General features: G+C 41.2%; 1 protein-coding gene across 1 annotated transcript in view; it reads left to right on the forward strand.

Moving 5' to 3' along the window:
* The first annotated feature begins 3159 nt into the window (after positions 1 to 3159).
* The window catches only part of kif21a (kinesin family member 21A), a 43420-nt gene continuing 20006 nt past the window's right edge, over positions 3160 to 26573 (forward strand). The window contains 8 exon segments of the mRNA XM_083666154.1: positions 3160 to 3259; positions 21376 to 21598; positions 22698 to 22880; positions 24446 to 24595; positions 24809 to 24940; positions 25200 to 25385; positions 25717 to 25832; positions 26186 to 26381. Of these exon segments, the coding sequence (XP_083522280.1) occupies positions 3216 to 3259; positions 21376 to 21598; positions 22698 to 22880; positions 24446 to 24595; positions 24809 to 24940; positions 25200 to 25385; positions 25717 to 25832; positions 26186 to 26381 (1230 nt within the window). The 5' untranslated portion in view covers positions 3160 to 3215.

Consider the following 26573-nt stretch of genomic DNA (forward strand, 5'->3'; position numbering starts at 1 on the left):
ATCAAATACTCTTTCTGTTGGCTGCAGAGGAGTCTACACACTATCAAATGGTGTATTCAGTTGTGCACTATAGAGTTTATAAATGTGTCCAAGTCTATTTAGACAGATGTCATGTTTATCTCCAATGTGAAGCACAAGCTAACATAAAAACCTGCACAAACACTCGAATTACAAATTTGTCTCACGTAACCTTGACAGCAGTGGTCGTTTTGAGAACTATATTTATGAGTCCAGGGCAGTAACGAAACCACCACAATCTATCACCAAATAAATACTTATAATAAATAAATACTTAAATACTGACTTCTTGTCACAATTCTCAGTTTCGTTTTGTAACCGTTGTATAAAAGCAATGGAGCACTCGTGTCAGTGCTTTGCGTGAATAAAATCACAATAGAGGTGTTGCCGGTGTCGTGTCAGCCTGTATTAACTTTTTTGAGAAATGTTCCTCTAGGGGGCGATGTAGATTCTCTATCCAATGATATTGACTTGCGCAGTGACCGCGGGAGATTTTAAATCAGTTCGCTCCAAACAGCTTCACTGCAAGGTCCAAACCACTAGTTATTCTCAAACAGAATGGCCAGGTTACAGTTTGCTAAAAAAGTACCAACAAAGGCTGCAGATGTCTGGAAAAGGGTCTTGTGGACAGATAAGATGAATATCATGTACCAGAGTGTTTGCAAGAGAACGATTTGAAGAAAGGATCTGTCCAAGATTTACAGTATACCACTTTATCTGTGAAACATGGTGGTGTTATTGCTTGGGCATTTATAGCTGCCACTAGAACTGGCTAACCTGCTAACTGTCTTAAGTGATGATGTTACTACTGACAGCAGCAGAATGTATTCTGAAGTGTACAGAAACATCTTGTCTGCTCAAGTACAAGCAAATGCCTCTAAATTAATTGGATGGTGCTTCATCATACAGTAAGTCAATGACCCAAAATATATTGCCATAGCAACTAGGGAGTTTTTCAGGGCAAAAAGTGGAAAGGTCTTGACTGGCCAAGTCAATCTTCAGATTTTAATCCAATTGAACATGCATTTCCTGATGCTAAGATTTTAGGCAAATAAACCTAAAAACAAACAACTGAAGATGGCTGCAGGCCTGGCAAAGCATCACGAGAGAAGATAACCAGTGTCTGGTGGGGTCAATGGGTTGCAGAGATCAGACAGTTATTGCATGCAAAGGATTGTCGACCAAATACTAAACATGAGTGCTTAATTTGGACATTATATGAATCTGTCCCATTACTTTTGGGTTCCACGAAATAGGGGGACTATGCATAAAAAGTGTTGTAATATTGAAACCAAATACCATGAAATAAAAGTTGAGAATCTCTACTTTAACCTCATAGCACTTGTTTGATTTAAAATCCAAACTTTTGGAAAAAGAAGAAAAAATGCTTCACTGTCCCATTACCTACACAGGGCACTGCATATTCTTGATATTCTATTGTTTCCAACTTTTTAGTGGGCTTGCTGCATCAGGAACGGCAATTAAATATCTCATGCTTTTTTATTATATGTATGATTCTTAAGTTAGACACCCCAAATCAGTATTGATATCTTCAGTATTTCAATATGTTGTGGCATTATTGACATAAAAGTATCACCTAACAAAATTAGCTGTGGCTCAGCAGGAATGGCTAAGGGTCGCAAGTACATTGTTCCAGTATTGGTTCAAGTGTGGGCAGGACCAGAATATGTGAATTAGAGTATAGTATTCCACCTAAGGTTAGTATTAGTATTTGGAACTTATTCTATGTATTCGCTCTGGAGTGTAGTACACTCTATGAATACAATTATATTGCATCAATTTATGTCTACTATTAAAGGAGAAGTATTGACCATTTAGGCATAACTCTGATCATTGCTCCTCTTCAAAGACATGACCCAAATCCTCCTCACATCTATTCTTTACCCTCAACTCGTCAAATCCCATGATTTGGCTGAAGACAGAAAAGGCATATGATACAAAAACCTTTGCCCCACATTTGCTGAACAATATATTATCCATACTGGGATACAAGTTCTGCAAAGGACTGTAAGATGTCATCCTTGTAAAGATCTCCAAAGGTCCACTGCATTATGCTACTGTGCTGGCATTTGTCTTTATTCACCAAAAATGAGAACTAAAGGAACATTAGATGTTATTTGACATATGTTCATATTATGTTATGATACTTCTTGTTTAAGTAAGTAGTTTGAATATCACTAAGGATAATTACTATGTATTTGTGCGGCCATTTTGAATTTTGAACTCCTTCATGTTTTTGGATAGAATTGGGCACCCCTTCTAGGATGTTTTTACATCACCTAACGAGAAAAAAATATAAACATAACGTACAGGCGCATCCACAATGTACCATATTAAAGTCAAGATTTTTGTTGTTGTTGACACAAACACCCACACACAAGAAGAGGAAGAGAGAGTATGTGTTTCTATTGATATTTGTACATATTTTCATGCTTTTATCCACAAATTTTTTTAAGGCACCGTACTGTCTCACCAGATGAGATTTGGGTTTGAGATTATGTAGAATGGAGAGAGGAGGGAGAGGAAGCCTCTTTGGCCTATGAGATGGGTACACATACACATGTTTTTGTTTTTCCATTTGTTCAGTTTTTTTTCCTATGATAAAGTTAATGAACTATACTGTATGGGCTGACAACTGCAACCATAATAGGCAGACTTGTAGTTTTTACTTTCTCAGTTGATTCTTGTACAACTCATTCATCGAAATATCCAAATTGATAGCTAAATTGGAATTGATCTCCATGCGCATTGTGATGTAAACTCGCAACCTTCACAGGGGAATCACGGCAAGTGAGGGCGTGGTTTGATGACGCATTGCGGCTCGAACCGAAGGCGTGTGTGTCCCTCTCCCAACCGAAGTGCTTGAATGCAGTCTAGGGCAAAAAGCTTGAGGACTGCGAGCAACAGCCCGGCTGCCGCCCCAACCAGAATGCTGAGGAGTGCATTCTAGCTGGGCATGCAAAGCGGCACCGTTAAAGCGCAGTAGCTTTTTCTGAATCTCTTTAATATGGTCATAAATGTAGTAAATATGGCTGAAGTGAAGTCGAGGTGAGTTGCTCTGTTGCTCAGTCAACTCGCTGCTGTCGGGGAGTTGCGCACTAGCCCTCTCGCCAGCCTGTCGGATGATTTACGAATAGATCCGTTCATTATTCTCTATCGATTATCACTGTGGAATTATGTCGATTGGACAGGATGAAAGCTCAGTTCGTGTGGCACTGAGGTAAGTAACCGATATGTTATTGTGTTTAAAATATATATATATTATGTATGTTTTATTGTCAGCAGCAGCATATCTTTCACGGGTACCTGTCACCGCCCCAGGTTTTCACTATCAGGCCTGCATCATCTGTGACACAGTTGCAACTCGCATGTCATTGTAACATAGTGACCAATTTTTAGTAGACAGTTCTGTTTTGTTGGTAGCTATTGTTGCCATGTTTTTAGGACACAGTGTAGCTAAATCCATTGCTTCTTTCTATGATGTTGTTCAATTCATCTTGGCATGGTGCAGGATGTATTTGCAGTTTACCTACTGCAACTGTTGCCAATGGTATCGTGTGGCATTGAAGCGCTATAGTGATACTGTATCAATGACGCAGCATCGCACGCCCAGAGAAAACTGCAAGGTGCACACGGGCCTAGCCCTAGCAGGTGCCACTGCCATCAATTTTCTGCACCCGGGAGGGGAAGGATGATATCATCCTTGTTTGTCACGGCTGCGTTGTCAGACAGACAGACAGACAGCCAGCCATACGCGATCTCTGTCTGGCCTTCTGCCCACCATCAAGTCATGGGCATTCGTTCAAAGAAGACGGTTGAGCGACGGTTAATCAATGAAAGTAGTGATCTAGGGACAGTCAACCATTCACTAGTCTAGTCCTGACTGTCAAATAGATTTTTTGCTTACACTTTATAGACGGGGTCCAACCAGTACAAAACTGGCATTTCGCCCAGTCAAAGTTTTCTCAGTGTATGCTTGTCTAGTAGTTACTTAGCGTCAACATATGACGAAATCGTTAAACGGCAGATTCAAGCAAAACATTTGGTCCAAATGTTCTTTGGGATGTATGAATCCATTTCAGAAAGCGTGCCCAAAAGTTCTGACTCATGAAGTCTTTTTTATTTTATTATTATTTGTTTATATCTAAAATCCAATATGGCCGCAGACACAGCACATAAGTTAAAACAAATATTATGTCACATTGACATTTTGGTTCATTAAGCAATTTTGTTCTTGTTTGTTTGTTAGTAGTGGACCAATATTCAATAATATACCATTACTTATCACAAGTGACCTCCTAATGTGGAAAAAATATAGTTATATTTAACACCAGAAATGGACTTGTAAACCACTTAACTATTGCGTGAAAGGCCTACCTACAAAACGGACGTACAGTAAGAGACAGATAAAAGTGCCACATTTGGTACAAATGTTCTTTGGGGTATACAGTATACATACATTTCAGAAGGCATGGCCAAAGAAATCAGTCTAATTAAATCTGTTTTTTGGACATGGCAAATGGCTGTCGGCACAGCACATAATTTGGATTCATTAAGCAATTTTTCACATGTTTATTTGTTAGTAGTGGACCAGTATTCAATAATATACCATTACTTATCAGAAGTGACCTATCAAATGTGGAAGAAATAGATTCAATAGGTTCTGTGCACACAGAATTTGACGTTTTTTTGCTTTGTTGAAACATTAGAGGCCTTGTTGGAACTCTTTTTTCTCACTATGCAAGATGGATTCCTTTCCTGTGACATGAAATCTCTTCCAGCACACATAAGACAACAAAAAACAAAAACACTTTTCATGCATAGCGCTTCACCAAGCCAATTAACTAAATAATGAACTGATAAAAGGTACAGGGGGAGCCATCGGTCTAACAGAGAATCCCATTGCTTTCCAGAGATGGATGGTAGCAGGACCAGAGCAGGGAAGACTACTGGTTGATTTTGAATCCCAGTGTTTGCATGGAAAGGGTTTGCATGGAGAAGGGCCCATTGCAAACCTGCAGCATGAGCAGAGTTCATCACAACCAAGCAAGATTCCAAAAAAAAGGAATGTCCAGCACAAACTTGTCCAGCACATTCATCCGGAAAGCAATGGGATTTTCTGTTAGACCGATGGCTCCCCTGTACCAGCTCATCAACTCATGATTTTGTTCATGGGCTTGGTCAAGTGACATGCATGAGAACTTGTTTTCGTGTTTTTGGGAGGGCTTCCCAAAAACAATGCTTCCTGTCAAGCATTTTCCTCTGGCCCATTCAAATAATGGTTAACTCAACTTGCCCTCAAAAGTCTCATCTGCTTGGACTGATAACTGAGAGAGTTAGTGTTGGGCGGTATAACGATAATACGGTATCCCACGGCGTGCTTTTCAATACCGTCTTAACATTTCTGCTCCATTATCAATCAAATTAATAGCTGTTTCTCAATTTACACAATGTGTAACAGCGCCGCTGCCAGCATGGTCGGAGAAAGAATTACAATATTTCAGCTTCAGAAGTGTAACTTGGGGTGTACGTGATCTCTTGCACCTAAGGTTAGAGAAGGAGAAAAAAAGATGACTAGCACTGATGACTTGGTCCCCAAAAAAATGCAATTGCTACTATATGGCAGCATTTCGGGTTGCGACCCGACGATAAAGGAGAGCTGCAGATTTGAACGAGGTTATTTGCAAGGTTTGCATGAAAAAAATGACGGCCAGAGATCAGAACATCAATGGCAACTAATCTACACTCGCACCTCAAAGTGAAACACCCATTAACAGCTGCACGGATGGGATATCTGTCTGTATCAAGTGCTGCTGTCGGGTTCGGACAGCTATTCGCTGACAACGGTTAACATGACGTCATACATGACGTTAACCGTCCACTTTGTCACACCCGACTGGAAACTACAGTCAAAATGCCTACAGAGTAGAGGCAACCGACAGAGCGGGCCCTCGGAGTCTGCCGTGCCATTACCGCCGCCAAATATATAGAGTAAAAATTATGTTTTTTGTTTTTTTCTCGCAGTAATACCACATACCCTGTTAAAATTTGAGGACAGTATAAAGGTATGAAAAAATGTATACCGCCCATCCCTAGTATCCACCTGTGCCATCCTCTTTTCATACTAAAATCATTGACGGTGCTGCCATTGTACACTCATTGCCAATCCACCGAGCTATCTGATTTCCCCAATACTACTCAAAATCTGCCAGATAGATCTGATCCTGGATCATTCTGATCTAGATTTAAACATTTGAAATACTGGGCCCTGGGCATTTAAAGCAAGATATCTTGACTCAAGAGATCATTTTGAAACACGGTTTTGTGTAAATGTCAACTATGGACTAACAACAAAACCACTGGATTACATATTAAAGTTCAGCTTTCTTTTTTTCTTTTGTGTTTGTATTTTCTGTCGTAGATTGTTTTTGTATTTTTTTCTTTTGGGGGGAGGTGTGACGTAGGTAGGGGGAGGTTAGATTAGGACACTATGCAAGTCACAACCCTTGCCGGAGAGGGGGCAGTCACAGCGGTGGCTGCTGGCTAGCTCTCCCCCAGGGGAAATAAAGAAGGACAAAGTAAGTAAAAAGAGCGATCCACGTGAGAGGCAGAGAACACCCACCTCGGAATATTGTTTCTGGACCTTATCCTTATCGATGACCCATTAAAGAATATACCTTGGGTTGGCTGATACAAAAGTATCGGGATCCACATCATCCCAGTCAGTGAACGCATCCCCTCCTCAGGTACAGTACCATTCAATGGTATAATGGTAGCCATATTGGATTTTGGCCACCATATTGACTTTAAGGAAAAACCAGCATGGCCAAAAAGCTTAATTGCAGGAGTAGGGCCTAGACAAGCATTATCCACTAAGAAAACTTTGACTGGGGAACTGCCAGTTTTGTCCTGCCTCGGCCCTATCTATTACAGATAACAGCAACAACAATTCTATCATGGCCTTCTTGCTCAGCATATAAAACTAATTGGCTGCCCCATGTACAAACTATATAACTTAAATGTGTCAGAAGTGATGTGATTTTGCTGAATTTGGGCAGCTCCCTCCTAGTGCATGGTGAAGTGGCTCACTGACAGACATTCATGTGGCACACAATAACCTACTTGGTACATGTGACTCTCTCTCTCGCCATCTCTCCCTCCATCACTCTCTCGTATAGTACAGAAAGACTAGATATTCCTCAAAAGACGTAATACAACGCATCCTCAAACCATTTTGCATTTATACTGCCAGTTGTATGCATGCCCTATGTGTGCATTTCAGCATGTGGACCACTTGTAGGCTTACAAGTGGAAGTGGAAACGTGACGACTAAGCCGATATGACGACAGGTAGGGTAGTGTAATCAGAGCGTGTGTGTGTGTGTGTGTGTGTGTGTGTGTGTGTGTGTCAGACTCCAGTCCTGACCTAGTCTCCTATGAGACTCCAAGACTTTCCTCTCCCGTGGTGCAATAATCGATAATAATCGATAATCAATAATACTCAATAACAAGTGGACCTATGGACTTATACGGGGACTGAACGTATGTTCTACCTCCAACAATCGCCTAACGATTCACAGTTTGTCTCATAGCTGCTTACAAGCTGCTAACTTAAGTACTACAGTACTCTATACCCAAATCGTAGAGGACAACCTTTAACCCCTATGCCTTAGGCGCTTGGTGTAGATTTTGTAATAGGAATGGGAGTGAAGCAATGTGATGCAAATTCCACCAAAGAGAGAAGGGTCAAGGTGGAGCTGTTACCATATTGCTTATCCTATCCTTTCACATAGACCTAGCCTACATGAAGTGCCTCACTGCCTAATAATAGGGCCTATGGGTTGATTTGTAATGGGGCAATACTTTTCAACCCAACTACCATACACAGGGGTCAACAACATATTTTCAACTCCTTTTGGGGAGTATCGTGTAAAAGGACCCATAAGGACCAAAGTGTGAAATTCATCAGAACATATCAATATCATTGGGTGTCAAATGAAAGGTAAGAGTCTATATTTGTGGGGAATTCAGACAAATAAATATACATTTCTCAACCAACTTCCATCATAAGAATAGGGATAAACATAGGGATTGACTTCTGGTCAAACATATCGAAAAGTGTTGACAAAAACATCTACCAGAAAAAGGTGTTTTAAAAAAACAAACCCCATTAATGTTCAAGTATAGACCGTGGTCAACTAATATCAACACTTATATTTTATTTTTAGAAAATGGTTTGTTGTCTGTAAGTCAATGGTTTGTTGTCTGTCATGACAGCAGTGGGAAGGTCATTCCACCAGCGGGGCGCCAGGACAGTGAAAAGCCGTGACCGAGTAGTGCGACTCCTACATCCACGTAGAGGCAGCGGTGCCAGGCGGCCAGCCGAGGTGGAAGAGCAGAGTGATCGTGCAGGGGTTTGGGGGCTGACCATTGCTTGCAAGTAGGGAGGGGCTGTTCCCTTTGCCGCCTGGTAGGCGAGCACCAGGGTCTTGAATCTGATGTGAGCTGCTACCGGGAGCCAGTGGAGGGTGCGGAGGAGGGGAGTGATATGGGAGAATTTGGGGAGATTGAACACCAGATGGGCGGCAGTATTCTGGATGAGCTGCAGAGGCCTGATGGTGGAGGTGGGGAGTCCGGCCAAGAGTGCATTGCAGTAATCAAGGCGAGAGATCACAAGTGTTTGGACCAAAAGTTGCGCTGCTTCTCTGGTGAGGAATGGACGTATCCTTCTGATGTTGTAGAGGAAGAATCTACAGGAGCGTGCTGTCGCTGTTATGTTCGCCACACAGGATAAGTGGTTGTCAAGGATCCAGTTCTCTACTGTGATGGAGAAGTCTTGGAGAGACTTTTTTCACTTTTTCCACATTTTGTTGTGTTATAGACTCAATTTTAAATTAAATTAAAAGAATTTGCCATCAATCCACACACAATACTCCAGAATGACAAAGTGAAAACACGTTTTTAGAAATGTCAGTAAATTTATTAAAATTTAAATACAGAAATACCTTGTACATAAGTATTCAGACTCTTTGCTATGACACTCTTAAAATTAGCTAAAATGCAAAAATGTCATCAACAAATCACTCAGTAAGTTGAATTGAGTCCATCTTAATGCAAGGATAATAGTTCATGTAATTTTGGAATTAATATCTTTGTTTTTATAGGGTCTCTGATTTGCATAGGAATCAATTATGCACTAATTTATACACAAATATACACAAAGCAAAAGTCGTCTCAAACTGGTTTCATGAACATGACAATGAGTTCAATGTTCTTCAGTGGCCTTCCTAGTCACTGGATCTGAATCCAATAGAACACCTTTGGGATGTAGTAGAACGGGAGATTCACAGCTTGAAAGTGCACCTGTTTCCAACATCTTGTGGAATCAATGCCACGATGAATTGAGGCTGTTTTGAGAGCAAAGGGAGGCCCTACCCAGTATAAGTATAGTGTTCCTAATAAAGTGTTGAGTGAGTGTAGCTAATTCAATTTCAGTAATTCCACTACTGATTTCATTTGGTCATTCTGTTCCCGATTTGGTAATTCATAAACACAATCAATATCAGTAAAAACACTCTACCTATACTTCTTACTTTTGTTAGCTTTCATTACGCTCGCTCTTCATGAAGCACAGAAATCAGAAGATATCTGACATTTATGTGGGTTTTTGGAATGACAGAGACTGGGCAATGATTCTTAAGGGTTGATATTAGTTGACCGGGGTCTATACTTGAACATTAATGAGGTTTAATGTATTTCTTAACACCTTTTAAAGACTTTTTCTGGTGGATGTTTTCTTAGACGCTTTTCCATATCTTTGACCAGAAGTCACTTTTCTTATGATGGAAGATGGTTCAGAAATGTATTTCTCACTTAATATCCCAAAAATACAGACTCTTTCATTTGACACCCAATTTAATATACTCTGATGAATTTCACATTTTGGTCCTCATGGGTCCTTTTACATGGAACTGCCCAGCACAGGTTTCAGCAGAGGATAGACCCCTATCCCTCTCTACTGGTGGCATTACCTAGACATGAACTTAACACAAGACATTCAAAATGCTTTGGTATAGTAGTGGAAATCCATGCCGACACAGCAAAACATTTCTCACAAAGACAGCAGCACCACCACCTCTTCATGGGTTATATCAGCATCCGATACTGATTTGGTTAGCCATGTCTCAGTTAAAATAAAAACATCCGGGTTTGCCTGAAGGATCCAAATGCCAATAGAGTCAATTTTAGAAACTAGGCACCTTACATTCAAGTGCAACAATCTGAGCCAGTGCCGTGATCTGAGATCAAATGGTAAGGGTGTAGCTACTGTAGGTACTTGCTGAACTAGCCTGAAAGGTAATTATTTCAACAATGTGCACGAACCAGGTGTAATAAGCCCTCAAGTCAAGGCGGTGAGAGACATGCCAAATGTGTGTGCAGTGACTGATGGGTACTTCCTTTTAAAGACAGAGGAAGAGCCAAGTGAGAAGGCATGTCTAGGGATGTTGTTGTCTATATTTACCAGGATAACTGACTTTATGTTGTCACTTATGATGATGTAATTACTGTAAGGTACACGCTTATTTATGGTGGGTAGCAACTAGCAAGCAACATGTTAAGAGATATTTAAGAACAACCCCATCAAGCTAGTAAAATACAGTTTCTGGTTGAAATACCATTCAAAAGAGACCGGTAGCATCTCTATCGTGCTCTTTTCTCCATACCTAGATGTACAGTAGCATAATGATGTGCATTTGTTTTGGTGTACAGGGGTATGTAATGACAATGAGTTCTTTAACCACATCCAAATTACACACACACTTAAATGCAAGTGCATCAATGCTTGCAGCAACATGTATTTTAGTTCACTTCATTTAAAATCACAAAAAGATGAGACTAAAAACAACAAAACATGTGCACAATCAAAGTCCTTTAAAATGATATGTTTCCCAAATGGTGGGTTGCGTTGAATTGCAGCATCAGGACTAGGACTAGGTCCTGAATATAATTTGTTTTGCCTAGTTGATGCATCACAACAGACATTGGTGAAATGAGATGTGGGTGAGGGAGGAGGGTAGAGCGGGAATGTTCAGATGTGTGTTTGTCACCCATGGCAGCGCCAGCCAAATACAAAAGGTCTTAAGCCACCCTAGACCCCTCTGCTTTGTTCTGGTCCACTGAGCCAAGCCTCTGTGTCAGGAGTCAGTCAGCCCACTGACCCACAGCCGTGTGTGTGTGTTTGTGTGTGTGTGTCCGTGTGTGTGTGTGTGTCTGTGTGCCTGTGTGTCTGTGGTGCATCCATGTGTGTGTGCGTGTGTGTGTGCTGTCTGCTATCTTGTGAAGTGGATTTACATCCAGTAACAGAATTATGGTAACAGAATGACTGCATGAGTCCCCAACAGAAATACGTAATTACTAGTATGAATCACTTATTAATTCATGAACTATACCAATATCAGTAAAAACACTTAACACCTTTTAAAGACTTTTTCTGGTAGTTCTTAGATGCTTTTCCATATGTTTGACATGAAGTCAAGGCCTTTGCTTATCCCTATTCTTATGATGGAAGATGGTTGAGAAATGTATTTCTCACTTAATTCATTAGACACCCAATTTGATATGCTCTGATATATTTCAGAGATATTTCAAACGCTACTCGGGTATAGAACCCAACCGATACTGGATTTTTGGGTCCGATACCAATGCCGATTTATGGGGGGCAACATTCACTGATATATCTGCCGATATATATATTTTTTTTACAGAGGTCCTTTTTAGCACAGTTTTACATAAGTAAACAATGGTTACTTTTTAGGCAAAAATCCATATCTCAATATGGGTGAACCTGAAATGATCTCCATTGATAAATAGTGCAACGTTTATTTACTTTATGTGCATAGTTACTTTTGCCTAATGAGAATTTCACATGTTCAGTGTACTGCATATTGATATCAGTGATTTGCTGTTCAATCTAACTTGTTGTTTGATCGTCCACTGACTTATTTTTGTTATAGTCAGTATATTTTAATTTACAAAAACATATAAAAATGCACTGTGAAAAGCATTCTTAAAACATACGTTGCCAACCACTGTAATTTCCAGTAGTGGTTTATTCCAGCTCTCCCCCTCCGCAAGACACTTTATCAAAGTGGTACATTCCGCTCTCTTCACGAGAGTACACAAACCTGCGTCATGCAGTCTATGCTGATACGGTTAATTGGAACATTGGCCGATAATATCGGACTCTACTCTGGTATTTGCAAGGTATCCAGGATGATGCTGTATGTAGCTGTTTATCTTGCCCAGGGGAAGCTAGGTGTATGCAACAAGGAGGAAGGTGCTTATACTGCCAGGGGTCAACTCAACTCAACATAAGAGAATCAGAGAACAACTACACTGATCTATGTAATACCACTTTGTTTTATGGAACAGGTGGTATAGGCCTAATCAAGTTATAGTACTGGTATCTACAGTTAAAATTCCTGTCCCAGGAGTGAAACTCAGTAAAGTCCTCACTCTTTGGCAGACATGACCCTGTTTCTGGACTGAAGGTTATTCCTTTCTGAGACAGCACCAAGCATAGCCTACACTTAAACTGAACTTGCCCCAAAATAGACTCCTGCCACTGCATTGCTGGAGAACCTCAGTTAACTATAACATGGCCTCCGAGGAGTCAGCACATTCTGCCAGACGCATCTAAACCAATGCAGAATCACTGCGACTGCAGAGCCAGCTGATGTTTATGGCACAGAATGGAGGAGGGAGCCTCCTACTGTTGTTGGATATTGTGCTTAGAAAGCGGGTTCTTCATGCAAAACAAATTGAGGGTAATTATATAGCCTAGCAAGCTGGCATGTACTGTTCACCACACCACACCCATGCAAACATGTTGCTCACCCTCTCTCTTGTCTTTGTACCTCTGTTTATTTCTCTTTCTCTTTCTCTCTCTCTCTTACTCTGTCTCTGATTCTCTCTTTCTCTGTGTTTCTCACTGTGTCTTTGAGCAAATGTGGCCAAATGTAGCTCTGATTGTACTGTAGCACATTGTACTAGGGATGCCTCTGCAAAATGAAAACATCCTTTATTGTCTGCAACCAGTGTGGGAAGGATCCTAAGAATCTGTCTTAGGGACACCACACCATATAGTATGTGTCAGTGTGCTCTTTAATGATGTCCTTTTTGTAGAAGTGTGCAACATGTATGTCGTCATTCTCGAAGGAAGTTACTTGCGCTCCATATGTGTGTGATTTGTTGGCTTTGCTTTCCCCACTCAACAACAATGAAGGCTCTGTTTATTGGAGCATGAGATGCAGTGGTTTGTAACTACTACTGTAGAACCATTTTAAGTTCCATGTAGAACCCTTTTGAGTTCCATGTAGAACCCTCTGTGAAAAGGCGAAGAACCATGTAGAACCCTCAGCCATATCATATGAACCATTTAAGGTTCTGTACAACCTGTACAATGAATGAATGTAGCCAATTTAATCTCAGTAATTCAGTTACCGATTTGATTTGGTCATTCTGTTACTGATATGGTAACAGAATGACCAGTTTTAATCACTTATTAATTCACAAACTAAATCGATATCACTAAAAACACTACACACAACACACAACAGTTTTTGATACCTGGAGACTGGGCCTATGATTCGTAAACTTACAGAAGCCAAACCATTTCCTAAAAACGAAATATAAGTGTTGACATTAGTTGACCGGGGTCTATACTTGAACATTCATTTTAAATACTTTTTCTGGTAGATGTTTTCTTAGACGCTTTTCCATATGTTTTTTTATGGAAGATGGTTGAAATTACTCACTTAATTTCCCCAAAATACAGACCACCCAATTTGATGGAACTCTGATGAATTTCACATTTTGGTCCTCATGGGTCCTTTTACACGGAACTGCTCATTCCCTATATCCGATTTCCAATCCAGCATTTTAGGGCAATATCACTCAATACCGATGCACACTTGGGTGGAGTAGTGAGCTGGACTTTGTTTTGCCTTGATGCAAATCTGAACTGCTATGGTCAACCTCAAACACACTGACAAACAGGTTTGCACCTTAGCTAAATGTAGAAGCAGTATTACAACTAGGTTGTGGATGTAACTTTACTTTCACATGCAGTCAAACAGCCGGCAGAATCTGTCTCAAATAGGCTTCAGTTCACAAATAGAGCTGTATGTTTGTTTTAGTAAGCTGTCTCCTCTTTATTTCCAATGAACTTAGCTCTATAAGTGGTAGGCCTATGTTTGTCAGTAAAACAAATATTTAGGAATATTATCTACTGCAGCGCATGCTACTTGATCATTTTGCTTTCACTATTATTACATTCTGTAACACCATCAGCCCCTCAATTTAAAACACACGCTCACACATGCACACACACACGCATACTTTACACACACACACACACACACACACACACACACACACACACTGGTTAACGACACTAAAACTCCATGTGTGGGTCCTCCATCTCCATGGCAACTTGGTAGACAGCCTCTTTCGAAGGAACTCCAAAATAATAGGTAGGAGACATTTTAGGGTTAGGGTACATATGTTTTGTGGGATTTTTGGATAATTTTGCTCTGTGTGTTTAAATTGGGTTGTCATTCGGGAAGCTTCTAATAACAGTATTCCTGTCTCAGCAACACTGTTATTAGAAGGCTCCTAATCGTATGTTCTGTACAGAAACAGGCAGATTTCTCTTTCTATGCTTTACAGGTAGGGATTTGGTTTCCTCACACACTCACCCTCTGGAGAGGGGCCTGTTTTTACCTGTTAGGGATTAGATTGAGTGTTGCCATTATGTTTGGGTTGTGTTGCCAAAACAGTATTAAGTCTAGGTTAATACTGCCTATGGGATCCATTTTCCTTATTGAAGTCCAATGATGGAAGATGGTTATGAAATGTATTTCTGACTTAATTTCCCTAAAATATAGAATCTTCGCTTTCATTTGATACACAATTTGATATGCTTTGATGAATTTTACATTTTGAAAATTGGTCCTTGGGTCCAATCATGGGTCCTTTTACATGGACTGCCCCACTACATCACTGAGTATGACACTTCAAGGGCGCTATCTATTCTCACTTTTGAGGTTGGCCACTCATGAAAGACAACAACAATTCTGGACACTGGTTTGCCTTACTCTGCCTTTGTGGACATGTCATTCATTTCAGACTGTCACTCATAATCAAGATTTACTGTAAGACATCCTCCAGTCATGGCCTGTGTTGCATTAGCCCCATTTTGAAGATGCCATTTAAGTAAGATTTAGAGAGGCAGGCCTAGCCTGCCTCCCTGTCTCCGGCGTACACGGGTACACTGGCATCATATCCTGCTGAGACAGGATTATTCCTTTAATTCCAACTTCCACTACCAGTCGCCATAGCAACCTCTTTTCTTAAAGACGTCCGCCACAACACAAAGTACAGCTTGACACTATTCACTAATAACACAAGTGTCATGATGAAACATTTAAACTCGAGATATAGACTGAGGGCCATTATCAGTGACCACTTGTTAGGGTTTACTGGAGTTCACATGGAACCCCCTTTTTTTCTGGCCCAGGTTATGATTAGAGCCCAAGTCTGTCCTCCTCCTGCTATTCAGAAATCTCCTACTCCCCAATTAAACTTCTGATAGGGCTCCAGAGCTGATGTTATCTTTTGCTCACAACTAGCAGTACCACACACCATTACTACTACCATGCTACTGCTACAGACTGTGTTGCATACTATACAATGACAGAGGTCCAGCGTTGTTTGTTAGCGATTTACATTCGTACACTCGTACTATACTGCGAATACTACCACAATACTACAAATCAGGTTTTTGCAGTGCTTAAATCCCAGTACGGGGATTTGTGTAGCTCTTATAAAATGAACACACTTTGTTTATGCTTTCCCTCTCTTTAAGAATTCACAGTATTCCCACAGAGACCTAAAGCTCATTTCAGTCCAGACAAGTCTTCGCTTTCTCTGCTTTCAGTGGAGGGTGTTTCTGAAGGTGTCCCAGTGACCGTAATCTGAGAAAAGGAGTAGGGGAAGCTGACAGCTCTGGGAGCTAACTAGAGGTATCACATGGTACTGTACCCTACTGTGCCTCTCCATAGTTACAAATACACATGGCCTCTTTTTCCACTCTGAATGGTTCCTCTGCAGAAATTGGGTAAAAGCCCCCCTCCCATAGCCTCCTCCTGTCCCTTGTGGCGATGCACACAGCCCTTAATGATTTATTTAGTGAGTGTGGTGGAGCCATGGCAGGGTGGGGGACAGCAGGTTTGGGCATGTTCAGGAGCTCTAAAAAACTCATGATTGTGTTTTTAGGTTGAGAAAATCACCTCATCCTACCTGCAGCAGTGAACACAGAGGCTCCGAAACAAGCTGTTTAGGGTCTGGAGGGAGATCCCCCTCCTGTTTGTACAAGGAGAAGTGTGTTGGAAATCACCTGATGACTAAAATGTTGTTAACAGAATCATTTTTTTCTGGATGTAGTGCTAAGCTGCTTCGAAGTGAGGGCAGCAAAACATTATGAAAGACTGGCAAAGAATGCAGTGCTAATTGCCTAGGAATGCAGTGCTAACTATATATTGGCTAATAGCAAAATACACTGCCTCTGACTGACTAGTCTGGAATATTTGGCCCTGTGATTGGGATAGTAAGTCCCTGCACAATGGGAGGCGCCAATGTCGTGCGTAAAGAAGCTGTGCTATCTAGGGCTGTGATGGTCATGGAATTTTGGGTAATGGTCGGTTGTCATGCAAATAATCGTTATAACCGTCATACGCGTTTCACAACAGGGAAAAAATATCAGAATAACTAGTCAAAGCCTTTGCTTATCCCTATTTTTATGATGGAAGATGGTTGAGAAATGTATTTCTGACTTAATTTCCCCAAAATATAGACTCTTGGCTTTCATTAGACAGCCAATTTGATATACTCTGATGAATTTCACCTTTTGATTCTCATGGATCCTTTTAAACGGAACTGCCCAACTACTACTGTATAATTTTCCACTTTTTTTCGGCTGTCCCGGTGGAAGAACCCTGTTGGAACCCTTTTGAGTCTTTGCTCCATATATTTCATATACATTGAAAAACTGAATTATTTATGTGGTGACTGCTATACCATTTGACATTTAGCCAAAACAATAATTTAAACTTTACATCCCGATCACAGCTTGGCAAACTAAACTAAACAGTTGGATAGCATAATATGATAGCTAAAGAAGAAGCATCACATACTGCATTCGTAATAATATACCTTGTCTTATGTCATCTCCTTTATTGTCGGGTCGGAACCCGAAATGCTTAAACCCGAAACCCCGAAATGCTTAAAAATGTTTAGGGATCAAGTCATTAGCACTAGTTATCATTTTTTATTTTTTATTTTTTTCTCCTTCTCTAACCTTAGGTGGAAGAGGTCACGTGCAACATCCCAAGTTACACTCCTGAAATTATTGTAATACTTTCTCCGACCACGCTGGCAGCGGGGCGCTGTTACACATTGTGAATTGACAAACAGCGCTTAATTTGGTAGTTTGATTGATAATGGAGCAGACATTTTATGACGGTATTGAAAAGCACACCGTGGGCATTTTCAAATCCCGTGGGATACTGTATTACTGTTATACCGCCCAACCCTAGTGAAAAGGGTTCTACATGGAACATGGAACTCCCACAGGGATTGCTGAAGAACCCTTTTAGGTTCTGTACAACCTGTACAAAAAGTTAATGTAGTCAATTAAATTTTAGTAATTTCGTTACCGATTTAATTTAGTAATTTTGTTACAAATTTGTTAACAGCATGACCAGTTTGAATCACTTATTAATTCATAAACTAAATCAATATCATGTAATTGTCCTTACTCCTCATGAGGCAGAGACATTTCTTTATATCTTTCACTTATGTGGGATTTAGGTAACACAATGACCCGGAGACTGGGCAATGATTCTTAAACTTACAGAAGCAAAACCATTTCTGCAAAACGGAATATGTGTTGGTATTAGATGACTGGGGACTATACTTTACATTAATGAGGTTTATGTTTTAATAAACATAAATAAACCTTTAATTACTTTTTTGGTAGATGTTTTCTTAGACACTTTTACATATGTTTGACCAGAAGTCAAAGCCTGACACCCAAATTGATATGTTCTGATGAATTTCAAATTTTTGTCCTCATGTTTTTAGTTTTTTTTACAAGGAACTGCCCTGGAACATTTTGAGGCCTGAGGGAAGTCAGACTTGCCTCTCCAGCAGATTGTAAATGACCTTTGACCCTGACCTCTGGGTCACCTCTGACCTTGGCCCTTCCCCACTCCCAATGTCTGATTTCACAAATAGATCAGTCAGCCTCAAGCTTACAGGCCCTTACACCGCTTTACCTCAGAGAGGAGGATTATTCCCCTTTTGCACATTCTGAACATATACAGGTTCACCTATATTAGTGTTACATTCAATGCTTGCAATATTCTAATTCTATTAGATGCATTATAGTGTTCTGTCTCAAAAATATATGAGTTTTCTCAAGTGTAATTGTATGTATTTAGCCTGCCGTACTGAACTAAGGGGGGCTCACTATCTGTGGGAGGGGGTTGGAAAGATCTCAGCAGATTTGGGAAAGACCACAGGGCCCCAGGAGATAGGGCTGGAGAAGCGGTGTTGAAACAGGATTACATGACCAATTAGTGTGTTAAACAGTCTAAAAACACAGACAACCCCTGTGGTAATGGAAGTGGATTAGCTCTCCAGCGCAATCTAGAGTATGTAGTAATTTTCATTTGGAAAAAGGGGCATTTCTAAGATTGACATTTGTGGAAATGGATTTTGGGGGCTGGCACCTTCATGCTTAATTTATTATGAGAGCCTAATGATAAGAGGAATGAATTTGAGGATAAACATAATAGCACATTGGCTCTATATATTGGCATATCCACATCTGAGACAAAAGAAGATTAAAAGCTTTAGGCACGCTTACTGTGCTGTCTTTATATTACATCAAGTCACGCAAATATATTTAGTTTGAAGAGGGTACGGAATTGCGTTCATCTGACTGTTGCACAAGTGGATTTTGGCCAGAATTCTCTATAATGTTGTACAGTATGTATAATCATAGTTTGTATATGCTTAAACTCTAAATCGCTTGATCTTCAGTTTTATATGTAATCCATCTACAGTTGGATTTTAATCATTCAGCATATCTTTCACTTTAGAGTAGAATTACAGTAGTTTGTCAATTTATCTATTCTAGTCTTAGTAGTATTGTGTGGAAATAAAGTAATTCCTTATATTGTGTGGAGAGTAATTGTGTCAAAATATGTGGAGAAGACGATGAATCCAATAGCATGTAAGACAGGAGTGTTTGGCATTGCCGTTTCCTTGTCTGTTATACCCAACCCCCCCAAGCCCGACTAGTACCATGATGTGCAGTTATCGGACATCCCTTGACCTCCAGCCAGGGCTTATTTCTCCTCCCATCTCTCCCTCCGTCCGGCTGTGTAATCCTGTAGCCGCGTTGGTGGCAGAAGTGGGATCCAGTGTCACACTGACACAATGACTGCACTGTGCTCCCGCTCACAGTATTGTCCTCAATGCCTGGAGGGACAATGCAGCCCTTATATACACAGGACAGGCAAACAGGCTTGCCTACTGTCAGGTGCTTTTCTTAGTGGTCAGCTAGCCCCTTTCTCAGCTGCCACTGCCAGTGGAGTCTTTTTACCAGAGGGCTTGTGTACAGTTCCTCCTGTTTATGGACAATGACTTTGAGATACAATAAATATATCAGACATTGTTTGCACTCTCGCTGACTGGCACATACTCTCCTTCGCATCCACATCAGTCCTCTAATCCAGAGCCAGCTTTCAGTTGGTCAGTGTTCAAGAGGGCATTACTGACATTCAGCATTTGAGCTTAATGCGTCTCTAACTCTCACACGTACACGTGTACACGTGCACACGCACACACACACACACACACACACACACACACACACACACATTCATAACTGCCAGCTGGCATGTTTTATGGGGCAGAGTATTGGGTCAAAGATCCAGGGTAGAGTAATGACGAGAGCTATGGCCTAATAATTCAGGTCTACTGGGGAACCTGCACAAGCGTCCATACCCCCTGTTGCTTTTACAGACCTTTTACAGGCTGGTGTGTGTAGTTAATATGACATACAGTGCCCTCCGTAAGTATTGGAAAGAGGAAGTGTTTTGTCTTCTTTTAGCTCTATACTCCCAACAGTTTGGATATGAAATCAAACAATTACTGTGAGGTTAAAGTAGAGATTCTCAGCTTTATTTTAATGTTATTTTTTCAGATTGGTTTCACCACATAATTTGTGGAGGCTTAAGAGAGCTGTCAATGTCTAGTATTGCTTCTAACTTTTACGTTTTCCTTTGGAGTCTGCTATTGGTTTCTGTTGGAGTCTGCTATTGGTTTCTGTTGGAGTCTGCTATTGGTTTCTGTTGGAGTCTGCTGAGGTCTGCTGAAGTACGAGCAAGGGTTAGGGTTAGCTCATTGGACGGCACTTCATCAACAGCAAGACAATGACCCTAAACATACTGCCATAGCAACTAGGGAGTTTTTCAGGGTAAAGAAAGTGGAAAGTTTTATAGTGGCCAAGTCAGTCTCCAGATTTAAAACCAATTGAACATGCATTTAATTTGCTGAAGAGGGAATTTAAGGCAAACAGACCTAAAAAACAAACTGAAGATGGCTGTAGTACAGGCCTGGCAGAGCATCACCAGAATATACCCAGCGTCTGGTGGCATCAATGTGTCGCAGACTTCAGGCAGTTATTGCATGTAAAGGATTGCCAAATACTAAACATGGGTACTTTATTTGGACATTATATGATTTTTTCCAATACTTTTGGAGCCATGAAATAGGGGGAGTATGGTTAAAAAATGTTGTAGTTTATAAGTTGTGAAGCCAATCTGAAAGAAAAAAACATTGAATTAAAGCAGAGCATCTCTATATTGACCCCATAGTACTTGTTTGGATTTTAAATCAAACTATTGGAATATAGAGCTAAAAGAAGACAAAATTCTTCCTCTTTCCAATACTTATGGAGGGCACTGTAATTCTCTCCTTGTTTTGAATTAGTAATGAGCAGAAGTTGTACAACAAATGCTTATAACTGTAGTAATAGCGTCTTTACACAATGACTGCATACTAATGAAGAAAATGCTCATTACTTACGTAGAGGATTGGTGTGCGGGCCACATATAATGTAATGTGTTCAATGTTTGTGTCCATACTGTGTTGTTTTAATAAAGACCATTTAAAACTCAGCCTCTCTCTCTCACTTTCTCTCCAGGATCCGTCCTCAGTTGGCCCGGGAGAAGATTGAGGGATGTCACATCTGCACGTTTGTGACCCCTGGCGAACCCATGGTGATGCTGGGAAAGGACAAGGCCTTCACCTACGACTATGTGTTCGACATGGACTCCCAGCAGGAAAGCATCTACGCCAACTGCACTGAGAAGCTAATCGAGGGTTGCTTTGAGGGCTACAATGCCACCATCTTCGCCTATGGCCAGGCAAGTCCTTACACTCAGCCCTCAATGTCAACTGTTCATTGTTGATTGTTCAGCATTGTGACTCTGACTAGTTAAAATCCCATACATTGAAGGCTGTTGATTTGGTCGGGGTTGTTGATCGTAAAAGCTTATGTTGCATCACGAGTCAAAGACTAACCTGGTATGATAATCCTGCCCTACACATTCATCATGGGGCCCAGGAAACTCATTGACCCCATCCAAACCTTTTTATAGTAGGCCTTTGTCTATAATTCTGTGTGAAGAATACTGATGGTGGTTCTGTTATTGCAAGTCCTTACCAAGCGTACATCCTATTCCCAATGCACCCTTTTCTCCCTCTCCCTCCCAATCCAACAGCTCTTATCAAGCTTCCTGTCTCTTAAGAGGTTTTTCTCTTTTTGGAAATGCCATGCAAGTTTTGGATTTGCTTGTTTTCCCCCCTTGGCTGCCTTAGGCGACTGAGCCCTTTTCTGCATGGCACTCAGTGGTTTTATAGAATTCAAAGTCTCTAAGGAGTTAGGGGGCCGAGAAGCCCCCACACCTTCATGATATGAATGCATTTTTAATGTGACCTCATCTTAACCCATATTCCCCACTACTGCTGCTGGGACTGCTGACCTACTTTTTGTCTCACGCCTAGTATGTGCATTGGTTGTCCTTGGTCTTGATTGGCCTGGTTCTGCTCAGCCCAGCTCAGTTCAGTCCTTGTGTTTTTACATGGTCTACTGTCATCCAGCTTTAGACAGCCGTACAGTCTGGCCCAGTCAGCTGCATCATGGGAGTTTTGCCCACTTGGATTGTGTTTCTGATTGACAGCTGTAGCTTTTCCTGTGAAATTAACTCCATCTTCTCGAGAATTCATCTTGTGATTCTTTTCTCGTATTCTTTTCTCTCTTTTCTTTTCATTTCCCCTCTCCTAACCTCTTACTTCTCATTCCATGATGCTCCCCTCCTCCACTTCCGATACCCTATCGTTCATCCTGGCCTCTCTCCTCTTCCCCTCCTCTAACTTATCATCCTCATCCTCCTCCTCCTTTTCATCTTCCCCCACCACCTCTCATTATTTTCTCCCACCTCCCTCCTCCGCCTCCCTCTACAGACCGGCTCAGGTAAGACCTACACCATGGGCACAGGGTTCGACATCAACATTGAGAAAGATGAGTTGGGCATCATCCCACGGGCAGTCGGCCACCTCTTCAGGGGCATCGAGGAGCGCCAGCAGGCCGCCACCGAGCAGGGCCGCCCTGTTCCTGAGTTCAAGATCAACGCCCAGTTCCTGGAGGTACAGAGATATGCCCTATTTGATTACAGTACATTACAGCCAGCATCCTAACTTAGAAATAGAATTAATGATTTATTGATTCTATTTCTATGACTTTATCCTCCTGACCTACAAACTATGTATATACACATACATATACACACACTCACCAAGCACTTTATTAGAAACACTATACTAATACTGGGTAGGGCCTCACTTTGCTCTCAAAACAGCCTCAATTCTTCGTGGCATTGATTCCACAAGATGTTGGGAACATTCATTTGAGATTCTGGTCCATGATGACATGATTGCATCACGCAATTCCTGCAGATTTTTCAGGTGCACTTTCAAGCTGTGAATTTCCCGTTCTGCCACATCCCAAAGGTGTTCTATTGGACTCAGATCTGGTGACTGGGAAGGCCACTAAAGAACAATGAACTCAATGTCATGTTCATGAAACCAGTTTGAGATGACTTTTGCTTTGTGACATGGTGCATTATCATGCTGGAAGTAGCCATTAGAAGATGGGTAAATTGTGGCCATGAAGGGATGCACATGGTCAGCAACAACACTCAAATAGGCTGTGGCATTCAAGCGATGATTCATTGGTATTAACGGGCCCAAAGTGTGCCAAGAAAACCCACACCATTACACCACCTCCACCATGAGAAGGTGTACAGGTGTTCCTAATTAAGTGTTTAGTGAGTGTTTATTAGTGAATATTCTTGGTACACTCAGTTTGGCCGTAGATCCATCCACCACAGGACATTGCTTTAAATATAGGTATGCCCATTCTACTCATTCTATTTCTATGACTGGATTTGCTAAAGAGAGAGAGATGGATTTCCAGCACAAAGTGCTTTCATTGTTAAGACTTTAACCTCTTTAATCTTGCCTTGTCATAAATGTTCACATATGTTGGCAGTATTATAGGGGTTGTAGGAATTAGCAGTTTATATGTATACAATAAGGCATTAGAAGCCAGTGGGAGATGTTTTGAATCATAGGTTTTGCTTTGACGTCCTGTAACAAATATAGATGGGGTGTCAAAATTACTGAGATGTTATTTTTACACTCACTTAGTCAGTTACTGTGCAACAAAGCCAAGTGTCTGTTCTGGAAAGTCTATAAATAGTGCTACAGTAGCACGAGAAAGGAAAAAAGGAAATGTAGGTGGTAGATAATGTACCTTGATGAGAAGTGTTACATGCCACTGTTGTTGCTTGTGTTTTATTGAGTCTGAGTGTCTTACATAGCCCAAGAGGCTTTTTAACATAATTATTTCCTAATAAATACAAACCTACAATGAGAACCTACATATGTTACAAACTTATTATCAGAACTTGCATAATACTATACAAGCTTATCAGAAAGTGTGATATTATAGTGTGATACACCATCTTACATTTTAATTTTAATTTGTATTGAAATGCGTTTTTATATGTTCCCCATCAAAAGCACATGACACAAACACAAACAGAATTGACCTAGGATACAAACTCACAAGGACCTGACTTTGTGCTCAGTTCAGCATGGTAAAAACAGCCTGGTAATACTGTGTGTGTATTTTGTTTTTCCTGGTCTAGCTTTATAATGAGGAGGTGCTGGATCTCTTTGATACTACGCGGGACTTGGAGGCCAAAAAGCAGAAATCCCACATCAAGATCCATGAGGACGCCAATGGAGGAATCTACACAGTGGGGGTGACCACGCGGACGGTTGCCTCTGAGGCAGAGGTGTGTGTGTGTGTGTGTGTGTGTGTGTGTGTGTGTGTGTGTGTGTGTGTGTGTGTGTGTGTGTGTGTGTGTGTGTGGGTGTGTGGGTGTGTGTGTGGGTGGGTGGGAGCCATGTGAGTAAATGTGTTTTTGTCTGTTGTAGTGTGTGGTCGGAGCTCTGGAGGGGGAATGTGTACAGTATATACTGTGTTTTTAATCCGTTTCCCTCATCAGATGTTGCAGTGTCTGAAGCTGGGGGCTCTCTCTCGCACCACGGCCAGCACTCAGATGAACGTCCAGAGCTCCCGCTCCCACGCCATCTTCACCATCCACTTGTGCCAAGTCCGTGTCTGTGCCTCTAACAATGTACGTATGAGATCTATGTTAGCAGCAACAATCAAAATGATCAGAATCATATTTTCATCTGCATTCAATCAACAACATGTGTCCTTGTTTTCAACATGCTTTTTGTAGTATGACTCCTCTCTCTGGATTGTATCATGGTAGTGACTGATCCTCAAGGGATGTTGCAGCAATGACACAATGTTCATGTGTTATGGTACTGACATGTTTAGTACTCTCGTTTTGCGATACTATCGTCCTTTTTTGTATTAACATCCTACAGCAAGACGACGAGACTGACAACAGGGTTGCTAACTGCGAGTCAAACTCCTCCAACTCGGAGATGGAGGAGTTTGAGACACTGACAGCTAAATTTCACTTTGTGGACCTGGCGGGCTCTGAGCGGCTGAAGAGGACTGGGGCCACCGGGGACCGTGCCAAAGAGGGCATCTCCATCAACTGTGGACTGGTGAGGGCTTTGAGTGCTGGCCCTACAGGCCTAACCTACATCAGGAGTCCTTCTGTAGATCTATGTAGAGTGTGATCCATGTACTATAGAGTGTTATCCATGTAGAGTATGTTCTATCTGAAGTATGATCTGAAGAGTAATCTGATTTCAGTTGAATCTGTAAATATACAGTGCCATCTAGAGGTTATTTTCAATATCTGCAAAACTATGGACTTTGATAAGCCCCCAGGAAAACTGTTTTATGAAGATTAAAGTATTACAGTAAATGTTATAAATCCAAAACTGTAATGTTAAAAAATATATATATCTTTGTGTTTCTCTGCCTGTAAAGCTTGCCTTGGGGAATGTAATCAGTGCTTTGGGAGACAGGAGCAAGCGATCCACACACGTGCCTTACAGAGATTCCAAACTCACCCGGCTGTTACAGGACTCCTTAGGCGGAAACAGGTCTGTGTTATTGGTCAGCCTCTCATCTGAGCTTGTGTCCATATCAAATTAAATACATTTAATACATTTACAATTTAATCAATTGATAAATGGTGAATAGCTAGTTAGATATATTTTTGGATTCAAATGGATTCTGTCAACTTTGAGTTTATTTGAAGTTATTGTTGAAATGATAGCTGTGATGTCATTGTCAACTTCAAATTTGAATTCAAAGCTTTATTTGAAACTGCTGTCCTCTACACAGCAAAGATGGTTTCAACACCTTTATGTGTCCTTCTCCTTCTATGCCCCTCCTTTATAAACACACATCTATCCCCCTCCTCCTCCTCCTCCTCCTCCTCCTCTCCTCTCAGCCAAACGATAATGATAGCATGCATTAGCCCGTCGGACCGTGACTTCATGGAGACGCTGAACTCTCTTAAGTACGCCAACCGAGCCAGGAACATCAAGAACAAGGTGACTGTGAACCAGGACAAGGCCAGCCAGCAGATCAGCGCCCTGAGGACCGAGATCGCTAGACTGCAGATGGAACTGATGGAGTACAGGACGGTGAGAGAGAGAGGAAGAGATGGAGGGAGCGGAGGGATAGGGAGAGATGGAGGGGAGGGGATAGGGAGAGATGGAGGGCGAGAAAGGAATGTGGACAATATTGATACATTGGAAAGTGGGTCAGAGAGAGAGAGAGACAGATGGGGAACTTGAGAGAATGGGAAACAAGAAAGATGGAGTTAAAATACAGTA

This window comes from Argentina silus, assembly GCF_951799395.1.
Source record: "Argentina silus genome assembly, chromosome: 3".
Lineage (NCBI taxonomy): Eukaryota > Metazoa > Chordata > Actinopteri > Argentiniformes > Argentinidae > Argentina > Argentina silus.